The 25,736-nt window shown below is 38.6% G+C and overlaps 1 protein-coding gene across 13 annotated transcripts in view; it reads right to left on the reverse strand.

Moving 5' to 3' along the window:
* The window catches only part of LOC133517668 (coiled-coil domain-containing protein AGAP005037), a 173,349-nt gene that overhangs the window by 14,828 nt on the left and 132,785 nt on the right, over positions 1–25,736 (reverse strand). For all 13 annotated transcript variants that reach the window (XM_061851030.1, XM_061851047.1, XM_061851039.1 and 10 more), the window contains 6 exons: positions 25,283–25,443; positions 25,021–25,140; positions 24,783–24,892; positions 24,463–24,604; positions 24,282–24,382; positions 19,282–19,429 (listed from right to left, as the gene is read on the reverse strand). In XM_061851030.1, coding sequence (XP_061707014.1) covers positions 19,282–19,429; positions 24,282–24,382; positions 24,463–24,604; positions 24,783–24,892; positions 25,021–25,140; positions 25,283–25,443 — 782 coding nt within the window. The remainder of the gene's footprint in view (positions 1–19,281; positions 19,430–24,281; positions 24,383–24,462; positions 24,605–24,782; positions 24,893–25,020; positions 25,141–25,282; positions 25,444–25,736) is intronic.

Genomic DNA, 25,736 nt, shown 5'->3' on the forward strand with positions numbered 1-25,736 from the left:
GCTTACCGCAAAACAAGAAAATCGAAATTTCGTTATCTAACCTCTCTAGCACTCTTGCATATTCGAGCGATAAAGAGGCAGATAGCTAAATTTAGCTAAATAGGGCGGAGGTGGGTCCATGTGCAAGGAATAATTTGCGACCGGTCGCTGCTTGCGATGGGTCTGTCTCTATGGTAGCTACCTGTCCGGTAGTTAGCATGGTGAACGGTCTCGGGGGGAGCACAAGTTGCGGAGAACCTCGAGGCAAAACTGGTTGTGCTCCTTCCCGAGGTTACTGCCTGTTAACTGCCTGGTTCTACCGTAGAAACAGGCAGAACGGAAACAACCAGTTGGGCCACCTTGGGGTAAGCTTTACAACGGATCGAACATCGGGCTCGGAGGTAGGTGTTGTCATCCGCATGACTCCATCTACAACTGGGCCAGGTAGGTGAACCAGTGTAAAGAATACCCTCCATGTAATCCCAACCTATCCCTATCCCTCAGATGGGTCTTTATTTGCGTGCCAATACTGAGAAGCCACTGTAGGAGCGTCTTCTTTAACGGAGGCGAGCCTACAGTGGCGGGAAGGTTGGAGGCGCCCCAAATAATGATCCATATCCCGTATAATCAGCCGTAAGCGATGACGTGGCATGTCGCAGCGGGCTTCTCATCCACAAAGAAGGATGATTAGCGGTAGAATGCCACCCGCGTGTTTGTGCCGTGCGCGGGGACCCGTACGGGTGGAGAAGGAGGTCCTGGGAGCAGGTTTTTCGAAGCGGGGGTCTGTAGTCGTTATCCCCGTTAGACGAAGTTCCTTTGGCTCTAGATTCATCTCACACGGGAGGTCTTGTCTTAGCCAGTCAAGATCAATCGGCTGTTGTGTCCAGTCAGATGGCCGCATGGCGAGTGTCCTGGGGTGTAGGGGTCTGTAATCGGCGGAGCACGATTCCTGTGTCGGCTGTGGAGCTGACTATGGTTTTGGCACCGTGCGGATTCATGGGCAACGCACTCTGGGATGCTATAGCAGCCTGGTATCCCTGATGTGTCAAAGCATCCCAAATATGAGGCTCCAGGGAGGGTGGGGAGCCAGTCTGCTGAAAATTTCAATGGAGGTTTTATGGAGAACAATCTACCTAAAACGACGGAAGCAGGAGGAAAAGCCGGACCCGTACGGGATGAGGCAAAGGCGCTTAGCGCAAAGGCTGCCGCACCAGCTGGTAGTGGGCCTGTCCCTGACAGGAACGCGAGAGCAGGTGGCGACAGAGTGTGGAGGTCCGCAAGGACGGAGGACGCGCACGGCGCGAAAGCCAGGGGCCATGGTGGAGCAGGCCACTCCAAAGGTACCACCCGACCTTTTCCCCAAGGGTTGAAAAGCGGATGCGTTCAGCAAGTTCCCCTAGGGGGACCGACTAGCGCAGGTGCCGGAGGAGTAGGCAGCGGAACAATGGCCTACTGCGAGAAGCGAGCGGGAGCACCGCTTCCAAATCCTGCTGGCAATGCTCCGGGCGCCTTTGACGGCACGGCCATGCCTACGGGCGTGGGCATGCAGTCGGGTGGAGGAGCCGCTATGTCCAGGAGGCAGAAGAGGCGTGCGAAGGCGCGAGCAAAGGTGGACGCACAACCGGTAGCCGGACCCTCCACAAGTGGGGCGGGAAGGCTACAGAATAAAAGGCCGCTGGGGGCCAGTGGCGACTCGTCTCTGCTCGCTGGTGACTCCAAAAGAACGAGGGTGGGGGGGTCGTTCGCGGAAGTTGCAGCGAGCGAGAAGATGGCCATCGTCCCAGTGGCCTTTCCAGCCGTAAAGGTGGTGCAGGAGCATATGCCGGCCATCATAGGAGCCCTGCTCCTATTTCTTGATGAGGCCGCCGAACCCATGCCCGACATCACGCTAGGCAACCTCGTGGGGGGCGCGCTCCACGTGACCTGCAAGGGGAGGGATGCCGCGGCATGGCTCAGCACGGTAATCGGAGGTGGGGAGATTGCCGGGCTGCGCCTGAAGGTCGTGAGTGCCAAGGATCTGCCGAAACCGGTCAAGATGGCCTGGAGAACGATGATCGATGGCAGTCAGGACATCGCGAGGGCCCTCAGAGTGTTGCAGAAGAAACACCCCGGACTGCGCACAAGTGAGTGGAAAATAGTCGACACCGTGGGGTCGGGGCCGACCACCAGGCGTATCGTACTGATGGACCGGGTGTCGGCCACCGTCATCAAGGAGGCCGACTATGTTCTGCACTCGGGGCTCGACACCAGCCACTTCAAGCTCCTGGAAGAAGGGAGGGAGCAGGGGCTTGGGGGGGCTGAGGTCGAGCCTTGCGGGGAAGCAAGGGAGGGGGGGGAGGTAGCCCAAGAGGCTACGGTAGCTGTGGCGACAGGGGGGGGCCCGGAACAGGAGGCGCTGCTAACCAGTGGCGCACCTGTGGAGGAGGCTGGGGGCCAGTTGGAGGAGGCGGGGAGCATGGTGCAATTCGGGGAGGACTATGCCGGACCGCGCATGGCTCGAGAGTCGTCACCGATCTCATCGATGGCGGGCTCAGAGGATTTGCGTGGCCTAGCGGAACTCTACCTGGAGGGCACCATGTCACCCATGTCCTTCGACGACACGGTCCAGGAGGTGGCTGCTGATCTCAGCACCACCAAACAGTAAAACGCCGAAATGGAGGGTCTAAGGTGTGTACAAATAAATCTTCAACACAATAAAGCAGCCACCGCCCTTCTGGCTAGGCAGTTAAAAAGCGACAAGTTTGATATTGCCCTTATTCAAGAACCATATATCTACAAAGGCGAGATAAGAGGCTTAAACGGTACTGGCGGGACATTGCTTTATGTTTGTCCTGAGAGTAATATGAGGACATGTATTTATGTTAAAAATGGCATTGATGCTATGCTTCTACATGCTTTCTGTTCCAGGGATCTGACTACGGTCAAGATCCAAAACAAGGGGGGGGGTAAGGCACTAATCATCTCATCAGCCTACCTTCCCTACGAGGCAGCGGATCCGATCACTGGGCAGCTACGGGATCTTGCTGACTACGGCAGCCAAGCGAACACCGACCTGATCATTGGCTGCGACGCGAACGCGCATCATGTCATCTGGGGAAGCTCGGACGTCAACAGAAGAGGGGAGAAGGTACTGGATTTTCTGGTAAGCTCTTCCTTACAATTATTAAATAAAGGCAATGAACCAACATTCGTTAATGCTAGACGGGGTGAGGTTATTGATATAACGCTAGCGTCCAACAACGCGAGCAATAAGATTAGTTCATGGTATGTCTCTGGGGAAATCTCTTTATCAGACCACAGATACATATGCTTTAGGTATAAGACTAAAACTCAATTAGGAACTATACGTAAACGGAATCCCAGGAACACCGACTGGTTAGCTTTTAAAAGCGACTTGAAGGTGGAACTAGGAGAGCCGAAAGGTAAGCTAAACTCTATCATTGACATAGAATTTGAAGCAGACAAAATAGTACAAGCTGTCTATACAGCCTGGTCTAACAACTGCCCGGAAAAGAAAATTCTGGCGAAGAGGGTGCCTTGGTGGAACCCGGAGATCGCAAAACTCCGGAAGGAAACCAGGGCAGTCTTCAACGATGCTAAAAGGACTAATGACTTTGAACATTACGCGCTAAAACTCACAGAATACAGCAAAGCTGTGAGGAAAGCAAAAAGAAAAGCATGGATGAACCATTGCGATCAAATCAGGTCCATACCGGAAGGTATGAGACTTACAAAAGCACTAGCCACGACAAAGTCAGTTCCGCTTACTTCCATTAGAAGAGGGGACGGAGGAATGACTGAAACGGGGTTAGAGACCCTTAAAGTTATGTGTACAACACACTTCCCAGGCTCGATAATACATCAGGGCGTAACGGACGATGTAGCAATCAGTGCAATGGAACAATCCAGTAGCACAACCAGGTACAACTGGGACACGTCTAAAAAAGTAGTAGATCACAATAAGATACAATGGGCACTATCAACATTTCAGCCATACAAAGCCCCGGGGCCAGATGGAATCTACCCCATACTACTACAAGAAGGTGCCAATGTACTAATACCACACTTAGGTAGACTGTACAGAGCGTGCATAGCCTTTGGACACGTGCCACGTGTCTGGAGGATGGTAAAAGTGACATACTTGCCTAAACCAGGCAAGGCAGATTACACAGAAGCCAAATCGTACAGGCCGATAAGTCTGTCATCATTTTTCCTTAAAACACTGGAGAAACTGGTAGACAGACACATAAGGGATGGTCCTCTTAAGAGACATCCACTACACCAATTGCAGTGTGCGTATCAGCCAGGTAAATCAACTGAAACAGCACTACACCTGGTGACAGCCAAAGCGGAACAGGCAATAGAAAATAAGGAACTATGCTTGGCCAGTTTTCTAGACGTGGAGGGGGCTTTTGACCGCACCACGTATCAGGCAATCAATACCGCAGCATCTAAACACGGCATAGAACCGACAATCTGCAGATGGATCGGTAACATGCTAAATAGCCGACTAATGAAATCTTCCCTTATGGGAGACGAAATATTAGCAACGGCCACGAAGGGCTGCCCACAAGGTGGAGTTCTGTCACCGACTCTCTGGAGTCTGGTAGTGAACTCACTGGTGGAAGAACTTAACAAAGGCCCAACATACACGGTAGGGTATGCAGATGATTTAGTGATTCTTGTAAACGGGAAATTCCCGGGAACAGTATCAGGAATCATGAATACGGCACTGAAGCAAGTGGAGAGATGGTGCAACAGCCATCAACTCTCTATCAACCCAGGCAAAACAGTGGTAATACCGTTTACCAGGAAAAAGACCCTCAATGGCATGGAGCAACTGAAGCTTTATGGAAGGGTACTGGAAATGTCCGATGAAGTGAAATATCTAGGTGTAACACTAGATAAAGAACTGAACTGGAGGAAGCATGTCGAACTTACCACAACCAAGGCGCTGAGAGTGTTTGGAATGTGTAGAACGGCATATGGGAAAACATGGGGTTTAAACCCAAAGGTACTAAGATGGATCTATACCATGATGGTAAGACCTATCATTTTGTACGGATGCCTGGCATGGTGGACAAGGACACTAAAGAGCACATGCAGGGAGAACCTTATGAAAATACAGAGAACAGCATGCATGGCTATTACCGGGGCGTTTAGAACAACGCCAACAGCGGCGATGGAGGTACTGCTAGACCTCCCGCCGCTACATCTGGTGATACAATCTGAGGCGCGGAAATCGCTACACAGGCTGGCTCTAACCGGCCTATGGAGCGATAGCAAGCCAAAGACTAAACACACAAACATGGAATGTGACAATTTCATGGAAAGGATAACGAATATGGGCTGCGATAAGATGCAACCCAAGTTTGTGTTCCGTAAGAATTTTGAAGTTAAAGTTCCAACAAGGGCTGAATGGACCGAAGGTCTTCAAGCACCAAATTCGGATGAAAACGACATCATATGGTACACAGACGGGTCCAAGACAGTATCTGGTACGGGGGCAGGCATTTATGCAAATGACTTTAGTTGTAGCATAAGCATGGGTAATTACGCTACTGTCTTCCAAGCCGAGACGTACGCTATAATTGCCTGTGTGCATGAGAATATAGTTAGGCAAACCCAAGGGAAGAATATCTATATACTCAGTGACAGTCAGGCTGCACTCAAGGCGCTCAGGGCGCCCAGAGTGGACTCTAGACTGGTGTACAATGGTGTCCAAGCTCTGAACGAGCTTGGAAGACAAAATAGAGTGCAACTGGTATGGATTCCAGGGCACGAGGGATTCATAGGCAATGAAAATGCAGATGAACTTGCCAGAGCCGGATCCGCAAGTAACCACATAGGTCCGGAACCATTCGTGGGGCTCTCACAGGGAACCATTATAACGGCTATTAAAGACCACACTAGGACGAGACACCAAAAAGAATGGGACAGTCTGACGGGTCTAAAGCACTCAAAGCTCTTCATACAAGAAGTAGACTCCGGTTGGAGCAAAAAGCTATGGAAACTTAGCAGGAGACAACTCCAAATTATAACAGGGGTGTTTACGGGCCATTATGGGGTCAAAGGGGTTTTGGCCAGGATGGGACACTCTGACAACACCGATTGTCGAATGTGTGGTGAAGAGGAAGAGACAGTAACACACCTAATGTGTGAATGTCACGCCCTCGCCAGACAAAGAATGAAAGACTTTGGAGCAGGCTATCTGGAACCAAAGGAATTCAAAAGGCTACCCATAAGCTCCATCATCCGACACATGGAAATGGTCAAAAAGGCTCTTGAGTAGCTAATGGGTCTTTCCTTAGGGGGCAACTACACAAAAGATCCCTATGGGTCGAAGTGTATCCGCAAGGGCCCCCGGTAATCAGAAGATAAGATAAGATAAGATAGCTAAATTTAGATTTTCGCTATTTCCGGTAGGCCCTTTGTAAAAAAACCGCCTTGATGCATCACTGTCATATTTTATTATCTGTAAAAACTTGTGAAAACAGTTTAAGGCATAGTATGCATAAGTTACTCTATGGTTTGCGATAGGTGCTAGTGCAGTACACTCTGGCAGCAGGACATTGCAGTAATACTCCATATTAAGAACTTTTAGAATACCATTTAATTATTTTCATTCCGTAACGTAGGTAACCACATTATATTTCGTTACACAATGAAATAAATTAAATTTTACAAAAACTAAGGCGTAATTAACGACTAAACTGTATACATAGAGTATTGAAATATAAACTTCATGAATTGAATGTAGAAAACGTAAAGGTGGCATAATGTTGACTTAACAGGTAATTAAAAAAAAATCAAAGCCGACTTAAAGATAAAATAGGTAACTCACGTTTGAGAGAGTTAAAAACGCTACTAAAAAAAAAATACTTTGTATGAACAAAACCACATTAATTTATAATGCCTTGGATGCATAACAAAACTTTGATTAGTACAACTGTCAAGGCATTTGAAGCATTACATTTGATATAGATATAATACATACTAACAGATATCTCTATTGACTTTAGAATTAAATATGCAAATAAATTATCGATGTAGTTCTTTCTTGTCATATAAATAATTGTATTTTTAAATCGGCCTTAGAAGTCCGAATTAGTAATAACAGGTAATAAACACGCGTTTAAAAAATTTAACATGCATGATGTAAACGAAACTCATTTCAATTTATAAGCAATTTAAAGGGTATATTCAAGGTATTTAATAAATTGAATTTTAATTATATCATCGTTTATATCTGACTTTCTTGAAATAAATAAATCTTAGTTATGTGACTTACATACTTATCTGATGTAATTTTGTTTAGCGATACTTACGTCACAGTTTATGTCAGTGTTCGTTAAGAAGCAGTAGCCACCATGATAAGCGCTTATCCACAAACGACAACCGATAAGTAAAAATGTATCCATATGACAGATGCAGATTACCCCTTACAGCGTTTGTTGTAGCATACCTACTTACTTTGCCGCGGCAATCATTCAAAAGTAATAACTAACAATTGGATGTTTATGTCAATTAGATAAACAATGCTGACGTAAGAAATGTATGATAACAGGCAGATACACTACAATGTCTGCCAAGTACTACTAAAAAATCAATATAATATCTGCCCAATGAGGTTAGAAGCTCATATATGGCGTATCTTCCACTATGTACTAATGAACAGGAAAGTTAAACATAAACGAAAATGATTTTAACTAATATTAATCCTTTATTTTATTACTTTGAGTTTTATGTTTATGAAAACATACAAGTACTAATAACACTCATGAAAGTGAAAAGTGTCCATGATTATCTTTTTCCAATTAGTATATGAATCGAAATGAGCTTCTTGATTTTTGTTCAACTGTCTGGTGGGTACTGACAGAAGCTTGAAATTAAAATTAGTTGATATTTAATTATTAACTACTATATATTCTTCTGTCAATACAGGTTAGTCGTTAAACATGTTTTCATGAAAACGAGCATGTCCAGCTTACGAAAAAGAATTGTAAATATTTGTTAAAAAATATCTTATGACTGCTACGTCCTCAAAAAAAAAACATTGTGTATATGCTACCATTTAAGAGAGTGGTATCTCACAAATATAAAGCAAAGTATGAAATCTCCATGCATACCGCTTCATGTAATACTGTCTGAACTGTAAAAAGATGCGAATCATTAAGTCAAAGGGAACTCGTATTGCTATCTTGAAGCGATTTAAGGACAGAGGTAGCTAAAGCGCTGTGCTATCTTCGAGTGCACCAACATGCCTACATAACAATAGCAAAATGGGTGTTACGTTACATAACCAAGGTAGATGAAAGATTTAAAACAATAACGTGGAATAAAAAATGAAAAGATAAATATAGAAAATTAAATAGTATGGATATAATTATTACGAAGATTTTCATTACTCGTTAATAACTATCGCTTCTCTGAAGTATCGGCTGTCTTTCCACGCGAACTGAAGAGTACCATCACAGAAAAAACCACGAAATCCTTTGTTAAAATAACTTGTTCAATTTGTGTAACGTTAAATGTGATTGGGCATATTATGGAGGTATTTAAAAATAGAAGTTGGTAATACTACAAGGTACCATTTCGTCAATTACGCAACTGATAATCATGAAAATACTATTTACACATAATTTATACAGGACATTCATTTTCCCTTAAATACTTATAGTGCCTGAACTGAAACACTTAAGAAGGGTTTAGACTTCTCTGCTCATTATCTTTTAAAAATGTCATGCCATCCTTAATTATTTTTTGTGACTTGCAATTGCGTATATCAATCATCCGATCAAATAAATTGCAGTGAAACGTAAGTAGGTTCTAAAATGCATGAAATATTACAATAAAATATAAATAGGGTTGTTTCCATCTACAAATCTTAGGGCAGAATTGTATCCCAATAAATTCTTATGGATTATAAGAACATGTGGAGCTCTAATGAGCATATTTTTATAATATTGAATTTAAAATATGTTTTAACACATGTCACGTGACCCAAGTCGAAACGTCATTGAAGATTCTGATGACGCCACAACTCTCGGTTTGACAGTTCGATCAACCAAGGCCCGCCCATAGAAATAGGATAATATTAATATAGAACGACTGTCAAACTTCGAAAGTGTGACCAAAAATGAAATGCAAGTGTGTGCGTAAATTGTCTATGTGCGAACAAAAATAGTGATGTCATGTTACAACATATTAATAATCTATCGATGTTTAACTGCTTTATCGACTTCTTTTTCAAATGTGTTTGAAAAAGTTGAAAATGAAAAGTTGAATTTGTTTGAAAATGTGTTCGCAACGAGTTGACTTACCAAAGATAATTTGAATTTCGCGCCTTTTCCTACTGACAAGTTGGGTTGGGTGTGTATACGTTGTGTACAAGTATACACTGTCTTATGTTTCCTTGTGTTGGCGGCAAAGCCGTGGAAAAGTGGTTAAAATGTAAGTACAGTGTTGGAAAGTGAAGTTTAAATTTATCGCTAAACACATGTGCACCTTCAAAAAAGGTATTATAACAATCGTTATTATTTTAAGTCGGTTATAAAGGTAATATCTTAATGATGTCTTGTGAACAACTAATTCCATACCTACTAATATACCGACAAGTTATCGATACAGTCATATGAACATTTTGTCAAGCCCTAGAGTAAAGTAACAGTTTAGGTTTTTACACAAAGTATTCTAAATTATTGACTATTATGATGAAACAAACAATTGAAGAAAAACTTATAATGAACTGTATAAATTGTTTTTTTACAGTTTTTATACTGTTAATTTGATAAAATATCGTTACGAAAATTTCGCTAGGAATATCATAATTACCTGTGAAATGAGTATTTTCCTGGGTTTTTTGGCCCTGAAACACTACAACCCGGCACACAACATCTTCACTAAATTACTTAATATATATTTTTCTTTTTGATTCTCTTATTTTTTTCACGTCAAAAAATACGGCAATATGATCTTGGCCGCCTCGGCCGACTTCAAACTCAAAAAATGGTTACGTGTTCTCATATGTAGTCTGCCTCTTTCGCACTCATGGCTTGTTCATATACGTGATGGCTTCCCTTTCGCACACTTCATCTATCTGTCAAGCGAAGCGTTTGACATGTTACTGGGCCCGCCCGTTGTCTGTTCTCAGTACAAAATTTAATACTTTAATATTGGGCAAGCTGTGTATGTGTGCGTAAAGGTAAATGTGTGTGAACACACCTTGGTGTTACGTGTGTATGTACATACATAATTATGTGCCAAACCGTAAACTGTGGCGTCATACAATTTTCAAAGAGCGTTTTGGGCGCGATAACACCTATTAAAAGATATTTTGTTTATTTGACATATTTAAAGCCGTTTTTAGGGTAAAAATTTTAGGACAACGTAATGTTAGGAACCCTATTGTTCAGTGTATTTAAACTTCTTCTTCAACTTGGGAAGGAAGCTGATTTTCGGAACAAAACGAAATTTTTCCAGTTTCCACGGTTCCACTTGTGCTTGCCTGCTTGAGAAATAAAGAGGAGTTTTAAATATTTCAACCGTATTTTGCATCTTATTGTAACGAAACGGGACTTTAATTTTGTAAGGATCGAATAACATTTTTAATAGGTATTGGGTAAGGAAGCCAATCTTTATTGACAATAGCAACGTGTCTGTATTGACAGGAACCCATGAACATCGTAAACGGGTTCAGGCGCGCATTCAGCGTGGGCCTCACTATAAGTATTTAACGGAACCCAGGATTGTAATATCGAAAGTATATATTTAAACATTATTAAATAAATTTCATCAATTTTGACTCACACCTGTTTGCCTGGCGTAATATTTTAAGTCGGCATGACTACAACTAGTGGTAACTTGGTAATGCATTTCTAATGCCGGAAAACTGGGAAAATTTCAAATACTTATTACTATATATATACACGGTTTCTGTCAAAAGTTAGCCAGCTGCTAGTATAGCAGGTTTATTAACCTGGTGCCGGCGGCACAACACAAGAAGCACGTTTGGTTTAAAATTTTACTTCAAGAGAAGAAAATAAGTGTCTTAGAGGGAGGAGTCAAGTGTCTCACCCGAGATAGAGTAAATCTCGCCAGATGTTCACGCTACACAAGCGAGTACCTAAGCTCCTTAGGTAGAGGAAAGTAAGTGATACCTATTCACTTCCTTTCCCTTCTTTAGGTAAACTATTTAAAAAAAAAGGTTACACAGGCTAATTGATATAGAGTTGTAATTGTACTGGGCTATGTGTATAATTTTCCAAAAACGGCACTATTGATCGTATAGATTAAAAATAAAGAAGAAAAGAAACCGAGCGTTCTACAATCACTTCAATCAAACATTTATTGGTTGTGGACAAGATGTTTTAGTCTAAGAAATACATCGTGCTTCGAAATTGAGAGTTAACGTTGGTGTCTTTACATACATATCGTCAATCATCAACAACTGTTGGCTTTAATTATTTGGGAGGCACGCGATATTGGCCATGGTCCCAAGGGGGAATAAAAAATGTATGTTGAAGTCATTCATTGACAAAGTTTAATCAACCAGTTAATCATTTCAGACATGTAGAACTATAGAACCTGCGTGGTAACAAATAAGGGGAATACACCTTATGAGCTATGGAAACACACAATCGACCGTATTAGTGTTGTAACACGTTAAACAAATAAATACAGCTACTTAGTTTGCTTGCCAGGGATGGTATTGAAAAAACTGACAATATTTGATACCTACTGCCAACAAGACGCAACCCTAATAATCTACTCTGAGCCCACTTCGATAGACGCTGATCCTCTTCCTGTGCTAGTGTTGGTAATCGACCTGCATTGTTTACTCATACCCACTAAATGAAATCGGAATGTTTTACTACTCACTTCCTATTAAAGTTATATCCTACTGTAAACATATTATGGTTGTTCCATAACAATCTGAAAAATTAAAGTAACTTTAGATGCTGGAACTCTCTGTTTTAGTAAAACCGTTGAATATGAATGGAAAATATTAAATAATACCGTTCTATGTATTTATCCCTTCCTGTAGTATGTACATATATGGCTGATTATGTTGTGCTCATTTTTATTTGTTCCAGTGTTTATAAGTAAAATTATGCCACATATTTAGTCGCCAGGCAGGAAACTACTAGTAACAGCGGGCTCAGTTAAGTTACTTCAGTTATGATTCTAAATATTTATTGAATATTTTGAATTTTGCCCCAATGAAATGAAAAGCCAAGTTTATAACTAAATACCCTTCAGACCGATGATTTGCCTTAGATAATCGGGATTGTGAATAAGTTCTGGTTTTGCACAAAAAAATCAACAATGTGACTGTAACTAACAAATACAAGAAAACCGAAACCGCATTTTAAATCAGTTCAACGAACTAAAGGTTTGCGATGTCGGTCGTGGTTTAAAAATACTCGGCTATTTTAAAATAGTCCACTAACTTTTGCAATAGTTTGGGAACTACGTCATTGGCATGCCGCGTATCCGGACACGTATACTGAAGTTAAAAGTTTTGAGATATTGGTGATGCGCTATGCTAACACTGAGTTGTTTTTATTTGCTTCGATAAAGAATATTTTCACAATACAGGTGTTTGAAATTCATTCAACCGGTTATCTTAAAACTTCTAGCAATGATTAACGCTTAAAACAAATTGGATAGCAAACTGATTCGGATGCGGCAGATATTTAATGGCAGGTCAACTACTAGTACCTACTTTTTTAAATACACTTTTATAAATATAATATTACTAGGTAATAATCGAAATTGTATTAAAATTGGCATTATTTTCCTGAAGCAAGAATTAAAGAATGCAACGTTTACGGAATGTGCATTGGTTGCAGGACAAGTGCAAAATCTTATAAGTATACAGTGTAAGTAATTCAAATGATGCGGCGAGGGAAATTTGAAACAATAGAACTACAGAAACTCGATCTTAGGAGTTACAGTAGCCTTGCCACGACTGCCTTAGCAGTATCAAACTGACATATTTGCTATTAACGCCTGCGTAACTTACTTTTTATACATCTCGCTTGCACTAATAAGTATGCAAGTACAAGCGAGATGTATAGAAAGTAAGTTACGCCCACGCTAGTGAATATGTCAGTGTCAAACTGGTGGAAGCCATAGTCGATTGTAGTATTAACATTTTTTTTACAATAAGGTAAAAAAAACAGCCGGGAATTAAATCCGTCAACACTTTCTCGAGAATCACAGAGATTCTAAAACTTTTCTGTTAAGTTGTTGGGGCAGATTACAACAAACAACTTTGATTTTGATACAACGTCAACGAATTTAAAAAATCTATTTATAGACAGTGACAGTAGTGATACCGAATATCGAGCGTTGTTGACCTCTTCCTCTGTAGGTGTTTTATATGAAAACTTTATTTATTTATTGTAAACTTCAATCGGAATACCTGCTGTATATAGATATTGTAATTTTTTTTACGAATTATGGTGTGAAAGTCGCTAATTATTAGTGTATACACTGGGTAGGAATAATTTCTTCACCGATATTTTATTTGATCTGAAGCGTATAAATAAGAAATATTGCTTATTGCACTATAAATAACCATTTTTTCTCCTATCTTGTCCTATCTGGAATGGAGTAAAACGGTTTCAGATTTCCGTCCACTAATCTTTTTGAATTGCTCATCCTGTATTGTATTCTGCCATTTCGGGGTCGTCGCACTCTGTCATTGATACAAGAGAAAATACCAATCAATAGGTATTTTTCACTTAATATTAAACTTCGACATACTTAACGTTAGTAGCGAATACTCATATTTGTAATCTCTTGGGTATACACCGCACTCGAGGAGGCATATTGCGAGCACGTCAGTTATATAGCCAGGAACAGATTTCCATGACCAATCGCTTCCTGGGCGAAAACTTGTAAAGTGGTTAACGGCTATGTATGATGAACCCTCGTGGACGTCAGCTGCCGGTCCGTTGGTAGTTTGAGGAATGGCAGCCACCGAAACACGTAAAAGCAACAAACGTTGCAAATAAATTAATACCTACATTTTCGAGTTGTCAGAGTAAGGTAATACTTATGGCGTTATTCATAAACGCGTTATTAGCCTGAATTAGCTATGAATCATTTGTCTTTTTCTGTCATTTTGACTTATGTATTTATAAGACTGGTATTTAATCATAATGGCGCAAGTTTTAATTTGTTATATCTCCCGCGTCGTTTGATGGTCCCTATGACAGGTAATTTTTATATGGAGTAGCTGTCACGTAAAATTATGTATTTTTTAGAAGTAATTTACTTCGCATGTAATTTTAGGAAATAAAAATAGGGTAAAAAAACACTTCCTAATTAAAAAAAAATTAAACCTAAAGAAAAAAAAGGAATTGTCATAGGAATCATCATTCGCCAAATTAATATCATGCGTCATTATGATTAAATACCAGATTACAAATACTAAGTACAAATAGCTAATTCTGACAACTCGAAAATTTATTGATTTGTTTGCAAACGTTACTAACTGACGTCTTCAGCTTCGAGCTTAATTAACACGAGTTCATAATGTTTGTACCCCCCGTGGCACACACAATGTTTTTCATCACACTTGTGAGGAAAAACTAAATTTTAAGCGAAATAATTTTTAAATACATTTCAAACATTTGTCCGCCATATTGTCATTTTTGACAGGTTGAAAAATGTGTAAAAATATTTTATAAGGCTATTAAATATAATATTTTTAAACATAAACAAAAATATTAAACTATAAACAGCAGTAATTTAAAAGAAAAACCTATATCTAAATACTTGGTTCGTATGAATTAATTACATAATTAATAGTACATTGTGTATTAAGAGCGAAAAATAAGAATATAAGAACAAGTGTTAACTAAGCCTGAACCCGAAGGCCAGGGCTTAACTAACACGAGTTCGTAATTCTTGTACTGCCGGTGGCACACACAATGTTTTTCATCACACTTGTGAGTAAAAAACAAAGGGTATGGCCCTGTAGGGATGGCGAAAATGCCTTTGACGAGAAAATAGTTTTCCTTTTGCTCGTATAATTAGTTTTATATACTTTGTAATTTCACCAAATATTAGCCCCAAACTGGTCGTGGTCTTTCAGATAATTAAAAAAAGTAAAATCTTTTTTTTTTCTTACCAATCTAGTCGCTCAATTTTCTTGAAATTTGTATATATTATGTAAATAAAAAAGGGAACTTAAAAAAATACCATTGAATTTTATATTTAAGTGAAATAAAATCGATTTAGAATATTTAAAAAAAAAAAACATTTTTTTTACTTGCAAGGTGGCGACACCTTTCAATATTAGGTATTTGATGAACCATTTATTGCTCTACCACATATATTTTTTCCACGAAATATCACTCGGACCAACGGGTAAAAAAAACGAATTTATAACATCTCATACATGGCTTTCTCTTTACTACTTACGTAGGTTTTTTAACCTGTTGATCCGAGTGATATTTTTTGGAAAAAATATATGTGGTATATTAATAAATGGTTCATTAATTAACTAATATTGGTAGGTGTCGTCACCTTGCATGTGAAAAAAAAAACGTTTTTTTTTTCATTAAGTATACAAGTCAATAGTAATTTTCTTCAAAAAACGTAGTAGTAGTTTGGTAAAAAAAGATTTACGTTTTTCATAATTATTTGAAAAATCACGATCATTTCGGGGCAAATATTTCGTTAAATTAATATGTATATAAAAACAATTATCCGAGCAAAATGAAAACCATTTTCTGGACAAAAGCAGTTTCGCCATACTTACAGGGCCATATTCATATTAATTTATTAATATTAAGCATACATTGTCATAATTATTACAGCTACACAATAATCAATACACTACATTAATACAAAATAGGCAAATTTAGAAAATATTTACAGTATAACATAAAACAATAATTTAATAATGACACATCAGACACATGTAAGGAGTAAAGAATAAAAATTTTTAGAAACAAGAAATAAAATAAAATATCAATTAATGTCAAAAATTAATTGAATTGTTTTTTTAAAGCTATTCAGTAACCCTTACCCTTTATCACCCACCACCCATACCCTTACCACACCTATACCCTTTTAAGTGAAATAATTCTTAAATGCAGTGAAATTTCAAACATTCGTCCGCCATATTGTAATTTTTGTAATTATCGAATCCGAACCCGAACAGATCCATCCGACATTCCGTCACGATTGAAAATTGAGTAAAAAATATTTTTTACGGCTATTAAATTAATCAAGTTAAAAACAAAATTAAATTATAATCGTCAATATTTTAAAAGTTAAGCTCATTTATATCTACTTGGTTCGTATGAATTAGTGAGATGATATAACATATATATATTACCGCCCGTGGGCATGATATAGCTCATTCCATCTCAGTATGCTGGCATACATCAACACCGTTTTCGAACAAGTGTGATGAAAAAATTTGCTCATGGGCATAATGTAATAAAAAAACACTATTACGCCCGTGGGCATAATATAGCTCATTCCATTTCCTTATGATGGCATACAATAACACCGTTTACGAGCAAGTGTGATGAGAACAAATATATTGCCATATAAGTAAGTGTATATTATTATTGTACTTACGCATTAACACTTAGTATTATTATCCGAACATCCAGAATTGCACGTTGTGTTAAATTTAAATATTGATCCTTACTGTGTATTTTAAAGCCTTTTGGCAGTACTTTTTGCCTCTAAATCTAAATATGCTAAATGAAAATCTATAATATATAAAATAAAATATGTATTTAAAACATCTTTACTTAATGTTTTTATTGTTTTTTCCACATAATAATACAAGAGAAAACATTTTTATGTACATATATTATTGCTTTAAATATATTGTAAGCAAGCTATGCTTGGAAATAGAACTTACTGCATGATTTTAATGGGTAGCATCTTATACCTGCCATAGGTGTTAGGCCAGGGCGCGTAAACAAGATGCTAATCGTTCACGCTCCGTATCGTAGCGTAATTATTTCTATCTTCCTTCAATATCAGTGCGACGTGCGACAGAGACAGTTACGTTTCTTTCGCTACGGAGCGTTAACGGTTAGCATCTTGTCTACGCACTTTGGATCTTCAGAAGTCGCCGCACGTCATGTATGCGAAGATCAAAATTCAGAAATAATTCTCTTTTATTATGACAGAGGGTGACGTTAAGTTTTCGTTTTCAAGGAAATGCTTGGTACAATTTAGTCATGCCAATTTCATACATCACAAGTGATGTAGTGTGATTCCATTGGTAGTTTGAATGGTTTACCATGTTTAAGTTTGCACAAAATAGCGTGTACGTACAAATCAGACAATTTATACATGCGCAACTATTATCTTTGCGACACCAAATGCAAGTCCCCGAGTTACAGTAATAATAAAATAGGTATTTAATAAGTAATAAAAGTTCAGAATAGCAACCGCTCTGAGGGCGCTTACTACAAAAAAGCATTGCCTTTTGAACAGAGACAATAGCTGTTTTTTTACCACAGATACATGCATAATTCTATGAGGAATAAACTGTACTAAAGTAGGGTAATCCAAATACGTACAAGCAAAGGTTAACACACTACTTTAATAAAATAAAAAAGACTGACAACTTTCGATCAACGCTGCGTATCTCATCTTTGTTGTATTTGGCGCAATTTACTAATAATTGCATTTTAGCTTTGTACCAATTAAAACGTTACCTGCATGTTATTAATAAAATAAAAATTACACTTGTCTGGCTGCTAATTACAGGTCTAAAACACATTAACTTTTTTACATATGATGTCTCTGGTGACAGACGGACGCACGGACAGCGGAGTCTCAGTAATAGGGTCCCGTTTTACCATTTGGCTACGGAACCCTAAAATACACTATATATGACTCTGCTGGAAGGCTATTTACTTGCTGGTTTCGGATTCAATTAAACGGACTCATAAGGTCATTCGTTTAAAACGAATCCTCAGCCAGCAAGTAGTAACTTCCAAGCCAAGACAATAATGTACTATTTAAGCTTGGAAGGTAATTTTATTATTACTGCTCTAAAGGATTAAAGTAGATGGTGCTATTGAATAAATTCTATGCCTAAAATAACTTTTTACGTTTTCATTGTACTGTACTGTACCCAAATGTACTGTATTGTACTGGGCCCAAAGCCCATGATATGGCAAATTTATCAAATTATTATACTTTTCGAAGTCATATTAAGTAATTATTACTAGCTGTAGGAGGAACGTTTTCATAAACACAAAGCCTAGAAATATATAATGGTAGGTGGCTAGACTGGCTAGCCATCTTTGACAATGACGAGGCACGCGATGTTGTGTACCGCATAATAAGTTATTGATTAATATACTATTTAGTGTTTGAAAGTGACATGAGGATAATGAGGATGTAATAAGTAGTTACAGTTATAAAAAAAAAAAACAAGAATAAATTAATTTTTTTTGTGTAGTACAACGTAGACATGCATAGTTGTGCTAAACAAAATTAATAACTAATTTTAAGTGCCATCCCACACTAGCGTGTCCAGAGTGTCGGCATCTACTCAACTCTATGAATGCTGCTCGACGCAACGTTGATGCATCTACGCAACGACGGTCAAAAGACACTGGCACTTTGATATGTCTATATATTTCAAAACATTTATTACATGCGTTAAAACCATGTTAGACAAGTACATGTTTGGATAATGTTAGACACATTTAACAAGCGGTTGTTTCTGGCATTAAATTGAAAGGTTTGGCTTGTTTGTCTTCACAATATTTTCATGGGTAAGTGAGAGTGCGCATGCAAGGGGCTTAATAAAGGTAAATTCTGAGACTAAACATCTACTTTTACGACCCAAAAAGCCCATGCACATGTGACATGGGGAGCAAATAAAAATAAACCACTCAACATACGATCAAGTGTTGGAAAAAAATGCAAATTTTAACTTTTGGCAAACCTGCAATTGTTAAGCGAACTTTTAATAAAGATAACATTTGTAAATATGAATATTACTACAACAAAGTAGTCCGCTTAATCAGCCTGTAAACAAGATTGTTAGAATATGATTTTTTAGTAATGTATAAACGATTTTATAGTTATTATTTATTTATTCATATTGATTTGGAACACCGTGGCAAGAAATAAGTTTCCAAATAACATATAAAAATAGGTACCCATTTTCGACAAATTTGTGGGATTTTGTGTTTAAGTATTCGTAATTGTATTATTGAATAGAGCGAAACTTGTTTTTGCCAAATAAATGCTGAAGGTTATAGTGAGCAGTGCTGAATACATGATATTAGTTACCTTATTAGAGGGCTGTATAATGTGCGTGGTGGTGTCGGAAGCGAACTCCTCTGAGGAGGGCCCGGCGGTGAAACTAGAGCCCTGTGAGGAGCCCGGCGACACGCGGCCGTCCGCCGCGGGCAGCCGCTGCTCCTGCACGCATGCCAGCCTGGGGACATGCATTCTACCGCTATACGCTATAACATTCACCACACCATCCTATCAACATCGTACAACTGGTGTTGTCCTTTATAATATAAAGCTAGGTATGCGTTACAAATATACGAGTCTAAAGCGGCAGCACTGGTCAAAAGAGCCCTGTCAATGGTCACGTGCGCTCGTCGTTCTGTGAGATGAAAGTCGTCATTATCATTACCTACTCCATTTTATGAATATCACAAAACATCATTAAAAATTCCTATTTATTTAAATAGCTAATAAGTAAGATTTTGATTCGTTGAGGTTTATAAGCCAGTCTAGGCACCAGTCCCTAATTCGGTTCAGGTCTGATTGTAGTTTGCTGTGGTCTATCATAGGGTTTACAAACAGCTTGGAGTCATCTGCAAAGAAGTTGAAGTTGGATTCAATGGTAAATTGTAAGTCGGTAACATATATGCTGGACATGGTGGTTGAGATCACCGATCCCTGTGGGACGCCGCTCCAAACATCAAATTCGTCAGAAACACTGTCAGCGATTCGCGCTCTAAATTTTCTGTCTTATAGAAACGATTTTATCAATTGTAGAAGCTTTCCTCTTATGCCAAAGTGCTCGAGTTTGGCCAGGAGTCTACGAAGGGGCACTCTGTCAAAAGCTTTTTCATAGTCCAGGTATATCACATCGATTGGTTCTGCGTTATCCAGATGGCTAGACCAGACCCTGACACATGCTAGTAGGTTAGTGACGGTGGATCTTCTTTTCATAAAACCATGTTGTTGGTCGACAATTAAGTGATTCCTATCTAGGAATAGCTTTATTTCATCGTTTATAATAGCTTCCATTAACTTAATGTTAATAATTGTTCGGGTTAAGTTTGTCTCCTTTTTTAGGGTTCCGTAGCCAAATGGCAAAAAACGGAACCCTTATAGATTCGTCATGTCCGTCTGTCTGTCCGTTTATGTCACAGCCACTTTTTTCCGAAACTATAAGAGCTATACTGTTCAAACTTGGTAAGTACGAGTAGATGTATTCTATGAACCGCATTTATTCAATTCTTTCTTTATTACAGATAACAAATGATCCATATTACAATAAAATGATTAAAATAACGTAAATGAAAAAAAAATGATTAAAATATTAATATTAAATTTAAATCCTATACAAATAAAAAAGGTACATCTTAGCGTTACATTATAATCACAAAATAAATATTAATAATGATTAAGATTTTAACACAAAAATATAAAAAAAAACAATAAATTTTGGGGGTTCCCCATATTTAGAACTGAAACTCAAAAAATCTTTTTTCATCAAACCCCTACGTGTGGGGTATCTATGGATAGGTCTTCAAAAATGATATTGAGGTTTTTAATATCATTTTTTTCTAAACTGAATAGTTTGCGCGAGAGACACTTCCAAAGTGGTAATATGTGTCCCCCCCCCCCCCCCCACCCACCCCTGTAACTTCTAAATAAGAGAATGATAAACCTAAAAAAATATATGATGTACATTACTATGCAAACTTCCACCGAAAATTGGTTTGAACGAGATCTAGTAAGTAGTTTTTTTAATACGTCATAAAATTAAAAAAATCATTTTTTTTTTTTCATCTAACCCATACGTGTGGGGATCTTTGGATAGGTCTTCAAAAATGATATTGAGGTTCCTAATATAATTTTTTTCTAAACTGAATACTTTGCGCGAGAGACACTTCCAAAGTGGTAAAACGTGTCCCCCCCCCCCCCCTGTAACTTCTAAAATAACAAAATGAAAAATCTAAAAAAATATATATGATATACATTACCATGCAAACTTCCACCGAAAATTGGTTTGAACGAGATCTAGTAAGTAGTTTTTTTTAATACGTTATTAAATTATTATTTTTTTTTTATCAAACCCATACGTGTGGGTTATCTATGGATAGGTCTTCAAAAATGATATTGAGGTTTCTAATATCATTTTTTTCTAAACTGAATAGTTTGCGCGATAGACACTTCCAAAGTGGTAAAATGTGTCCGTCCGTCCCCCTGTAACTTCTAAAATAAGAGAATCATAAACCTAAAAAAATATATGATATACATTACCATGCAAACTTCTACCGAAAATTGGTTTGAACGAGATCTAGTAAGTAGTTTTTTTTAATACGTCATAAATGGTACGGAACGCTTCATGGGCGAGTCCGTCTCGCACTTGGCCGCTTTTTGTATATAGGTGTCACTATAGCGTTCCTCCACTTCTGCGGCACGGTTGAAGTGTAAAATGAATCCTTCATTATATGTGTAAGTGCTGGCAAGATAGCTTTACATTTCCTTAGCAAGACTGCTGGGATTCCGTCGGGGCCCATGGAAGTATCTTCACGTAGCTTCTTTAATTTGTTCCAAACTTTATCTTCCGAAATTGTGACATCACACAAGGCTTCCTGGATCCGAGGGCATGCAATAGGAGGTACCGTGTCATTTGATTGGTTTCAAAACGTTTGGCGAGGGCATTCGCAATGTCAACATCACTTGTTACTGTGTTGCCTCATCACGGGGAACTGAAACTTTTGTGCATAAGTAGTTGTTTTCTAATGTACGCGTAAAACGCTTTTGGTCCGAGATTTAAAATGCGGCCTTCATAATCAGTTCTAGATTTCCTAGTTATACTTAAAAGTGTATTATTAAGTGTTCTGTAGTGCTTGTAATCATGTCTGCATCCTGTAAGTACATATTTGTCCCATGCCTTTCGTTTTGTTTTATATTCATGCCGATCCAAGGTTTTAGTGGTGGTTTGCGCGGTGGCCTCATGTTCGGTGTGTGCTTGTTGGCCACCTCGAGGATGGTGGACTCGAACGCTTCCCATTTACAGTTAGTTGTATCATGTGTGCTTATTAAATTAAAAATATTGCGTTCCTGTAAGGCTTAGTCTATACTCTCTATGTCCGATTTAAAGTAGTTTTTCCTGTTAGATTTCCTAATTTTACTTAATGTATTATTGTTTTCTATTTGCATTGACAATAGCAAAAAATCATGATCGGATTTGCCCACGCGTGGTTGGTGTTCAACAGCTGCAATGAGGTTTTCATCGTTCGTCATGACCAGATCGATAAGGGAAGACCGGTTACCTTCTCTGTGTCGGGTGGGTTTTTCGACCAATTGGTACAAATTGCTTTGTATGAACATTTCCTCAAATATATACCTACTCTCTTCTATTGTAATTATGTTGAATATTTACTAAAGGCCAGGTCATCTCACGGTAATTAAAGTCTCCAGTAATGATGACGTCATTAGATGTGGACGCTGAGGATATCTCACTTATTAACATTTTTTCTTCATTTATGCAAGAGTCGTCTGGTCGATAGATGCATGCGAATAGGAATTTGTATTGGTTTAAAGTTATATCTAACCATAGCGTATCAATAGACCGCAGATAAGAGTAACTGGTATTTACTTTAGCTAGTATTTGCAGTCCACATACCTCCTGGGCGACATACACAGCAATACCTCCGACTCTTCGGTCAACCCGGTCCTTCCTGTATAGACCATAACATAACCCGGAATACTCACTAAGTTATTGGGTATATTCACATTTAACCATGTTTCAGTCACAGCTATGATTATCGGCTTGGATTTGTATGTAAGAACACGAGTAGGAAATAGGTCAAATTTAGGTTGTTACGAGCCTAAGATAGTGTATATTATGGTATAGTCTAAAATAGGTAGAATTGTATTGTTTGCATGATGTTATTGTTGGGTGGCTTGTTTTTTTGATAAAGTGATTATTTAGGGCAACCGTTTATGAATTTAATTGTAAGGTTATCTTCTCCTTCATTGGTGCGTTCCTCCAATTCTGTGCGCAGCATTTTAAGGTACTCCTGTTGTGAAGGTGTTTAGTCAGACTTCATGTTCTTGGCGTTGGAGTGCTTGCCTTTGTTTTTAAGAATCTTCGATGTTGCGTGTTTGTTGTGTGTTTGTTGTTAAATATGATTTTGGTTGGTCTCGGTCTGGCCGAACCGTTACCTGGGTATCCGAGACGCACAACCTTAACGCCGGACATGTTGACCTCCCCAGTTATAGTGGCTACAATTTTTTTCACATTCTCGCACATCATGTGATTCCTTTCTTCCGGTTGGTTGGACGAACTTTCAGGTATGTTAAAGATAATGACATTTTTGGCCCGTTATTTCCGCTCAATCAATTCTTAAATGACCTCCTCCCGGCTCGCAATGTCATTGCGTCTTTTCAGATCTTCTAGGTACCTGTTTTTGGAGCAGTTTCATCGACTGTAGAATGTTTGGAAGCTCACGCATAGCTTTTTTGCAGTCCGTGCACAAGAATTGAACCACTCTTTGTACTGTTTATAACTCAAACACGCGCACCTCTGTTGGTGAGAATCTTGCACATTCTTGGCAGAGTTTGGTCGAACAAGAGTCACAACCAATGATTATGCACTTAGCACCACTTGATTTACTGCTTGGAACACTTCGTTGTTGTTTTTGATATTAATTAAATTATTTTTATTCTATTAAACGATTTAGTTGATATTAGTACAAGTTGTGGGTAGGATGCACTATTTTAACTTTTACCACAAATTTTCACTTTTTTGGTATTATTTTTCATGGATAACACTTGTGTTAAATTGTTTCACTATATTTCACAGAAATTTGCTGGTATTTGTCGTAAAAAACACTTTTAACTCTTTATTTAAACACCGAGCACAGCAAAAGTTTGATATCGCGTACGAGCCGAACTACCCTCTGTTTGTCTAAATTTTAGATATAAATTTGAAGAAATTCGATGAGGAGAGGTTCAATACACGGTTATGCATTATCAAATTATGAAATGCTCGATAAACGTTACTATAATAAACCTGCTATACAATTTACCTTTTTAGTGTCACTAATGTTCCAGTAAGTTTTTTACATCGACGCAAAGCTAGTTCAAGACGTTCCGGTTCCTCTTCTAGCATTTTTTCTTTGCGCACCACCTGTAATGAACGTGGTGTATCGTATATAATAAGAAAATCTCTTTTAAGATTTCAGTATTTTATTACTATTTTAATAATACCTTTTCCATCTCCGAAGCCAATTTAACTTTCATCGTATCTTGTAGAATCGGGAACTTAAGTTTCCAGTCAGCGACGGTTTTGCTGCTCTTGGATAGCACCATGGCAATGCGTTCGATGTCTGCCATATTGACACGGGTCTCCCTGAAACATCAACATGATTATTTTATTTTTGGTGTCTTTTTACTATTATTTTGGCACAATATTTTATGATCGCTTCCATTTTTTTTAAATTTTTGGACGTAATTTTGTGCTTTTGTTTGTTTTATATCTACTGTAAAATACAACACAATTTTTGAAAATAATTGTATTTATTTTGTACCTGTTAGCAGCTTGACCGCGAAGACGTTCAACAGTAGCCTCCAGTTCATACAAGTCGTTCTCCAATAGTAGCATATCTTGCCGGTAGATTTCCTCTTCACGCGTGAGTTGCTAAATAATATTTAGATTATTTGAGTGCGGTTATTTTTGAGGTATATTTGCCTACCTGACATAATTAATTATAAAAATGATCAATGATAGCAGTGGTAGTAGAAAAGTGTCTAAAAGCGTAGGTGTACCGATTCCGGGTCGCGTTCATAGAAGCTCGCGGCGAGGGCGCCTATTTTCACGATGGTGTCGGCCATCAGCTGCCTCATCTGTATGGCGTGCGACAGTGTCGAACGTCTTAAATTTCGAGTCTGCAAAACAAATAAGAAGGCATACGTTGACACTCTACATGAAAATTTATTTGGAATTCGCATAGGCAACATACAACACAAACTCAAACTATTGTATTACATACACTATAAAGAAATAAATAACTTGATTTTTTTAAGAGACCTCAATCCGCAAATCACGGCTCTGCTTCTGCAAGACGCGCATGTCATTGAAAAAGTCTGGCGTGACGTTGATGGTGTATATCTTCTGCGACACCAGCGCCAGCTGCTGGCCGACCAGGCCGGCCGGCTTGGGAGGCGGCGCCGGCTTGAGACGGTCACGTTCTGCAATATTTTCTTAGCTAAACTTATCAACCTTTATACTGACTAATATAATTGAAAGCCTGTTCCTACTGCAAGTAAGGCTTAGAGTAAGAGTTAAATCCTACATCAGGCAATTCAGCTATTTATATCGTAAGTTCATTAGATAAGTACTTATCTTAAAGTTTTGATTTCTAAGTTTGCATATATCATATATATTTATACATGTCGGCGGCCGATAGTAAGATCAGGAAGATCGTACAATTCCTAGGTATATGTAAAACGTGAAAATCTTTGTCTCATTCCCTGAGTCGACG

The sequence above is a fragment of the Cydia pomonella genome, chromosome 1, assembly GCF_033807575.1.
Source record: "Cydia pomonella isolate Wapato2018A chromosome 1, ilCydPomo1, whole genome shotgun sequence".
Taxonomy (NCBI): Eukaryota; Metazoa; Arthropoda; class Insecta; order Lepidoptera; family Tortricidae; genus Cydia; species Cydia pomonella.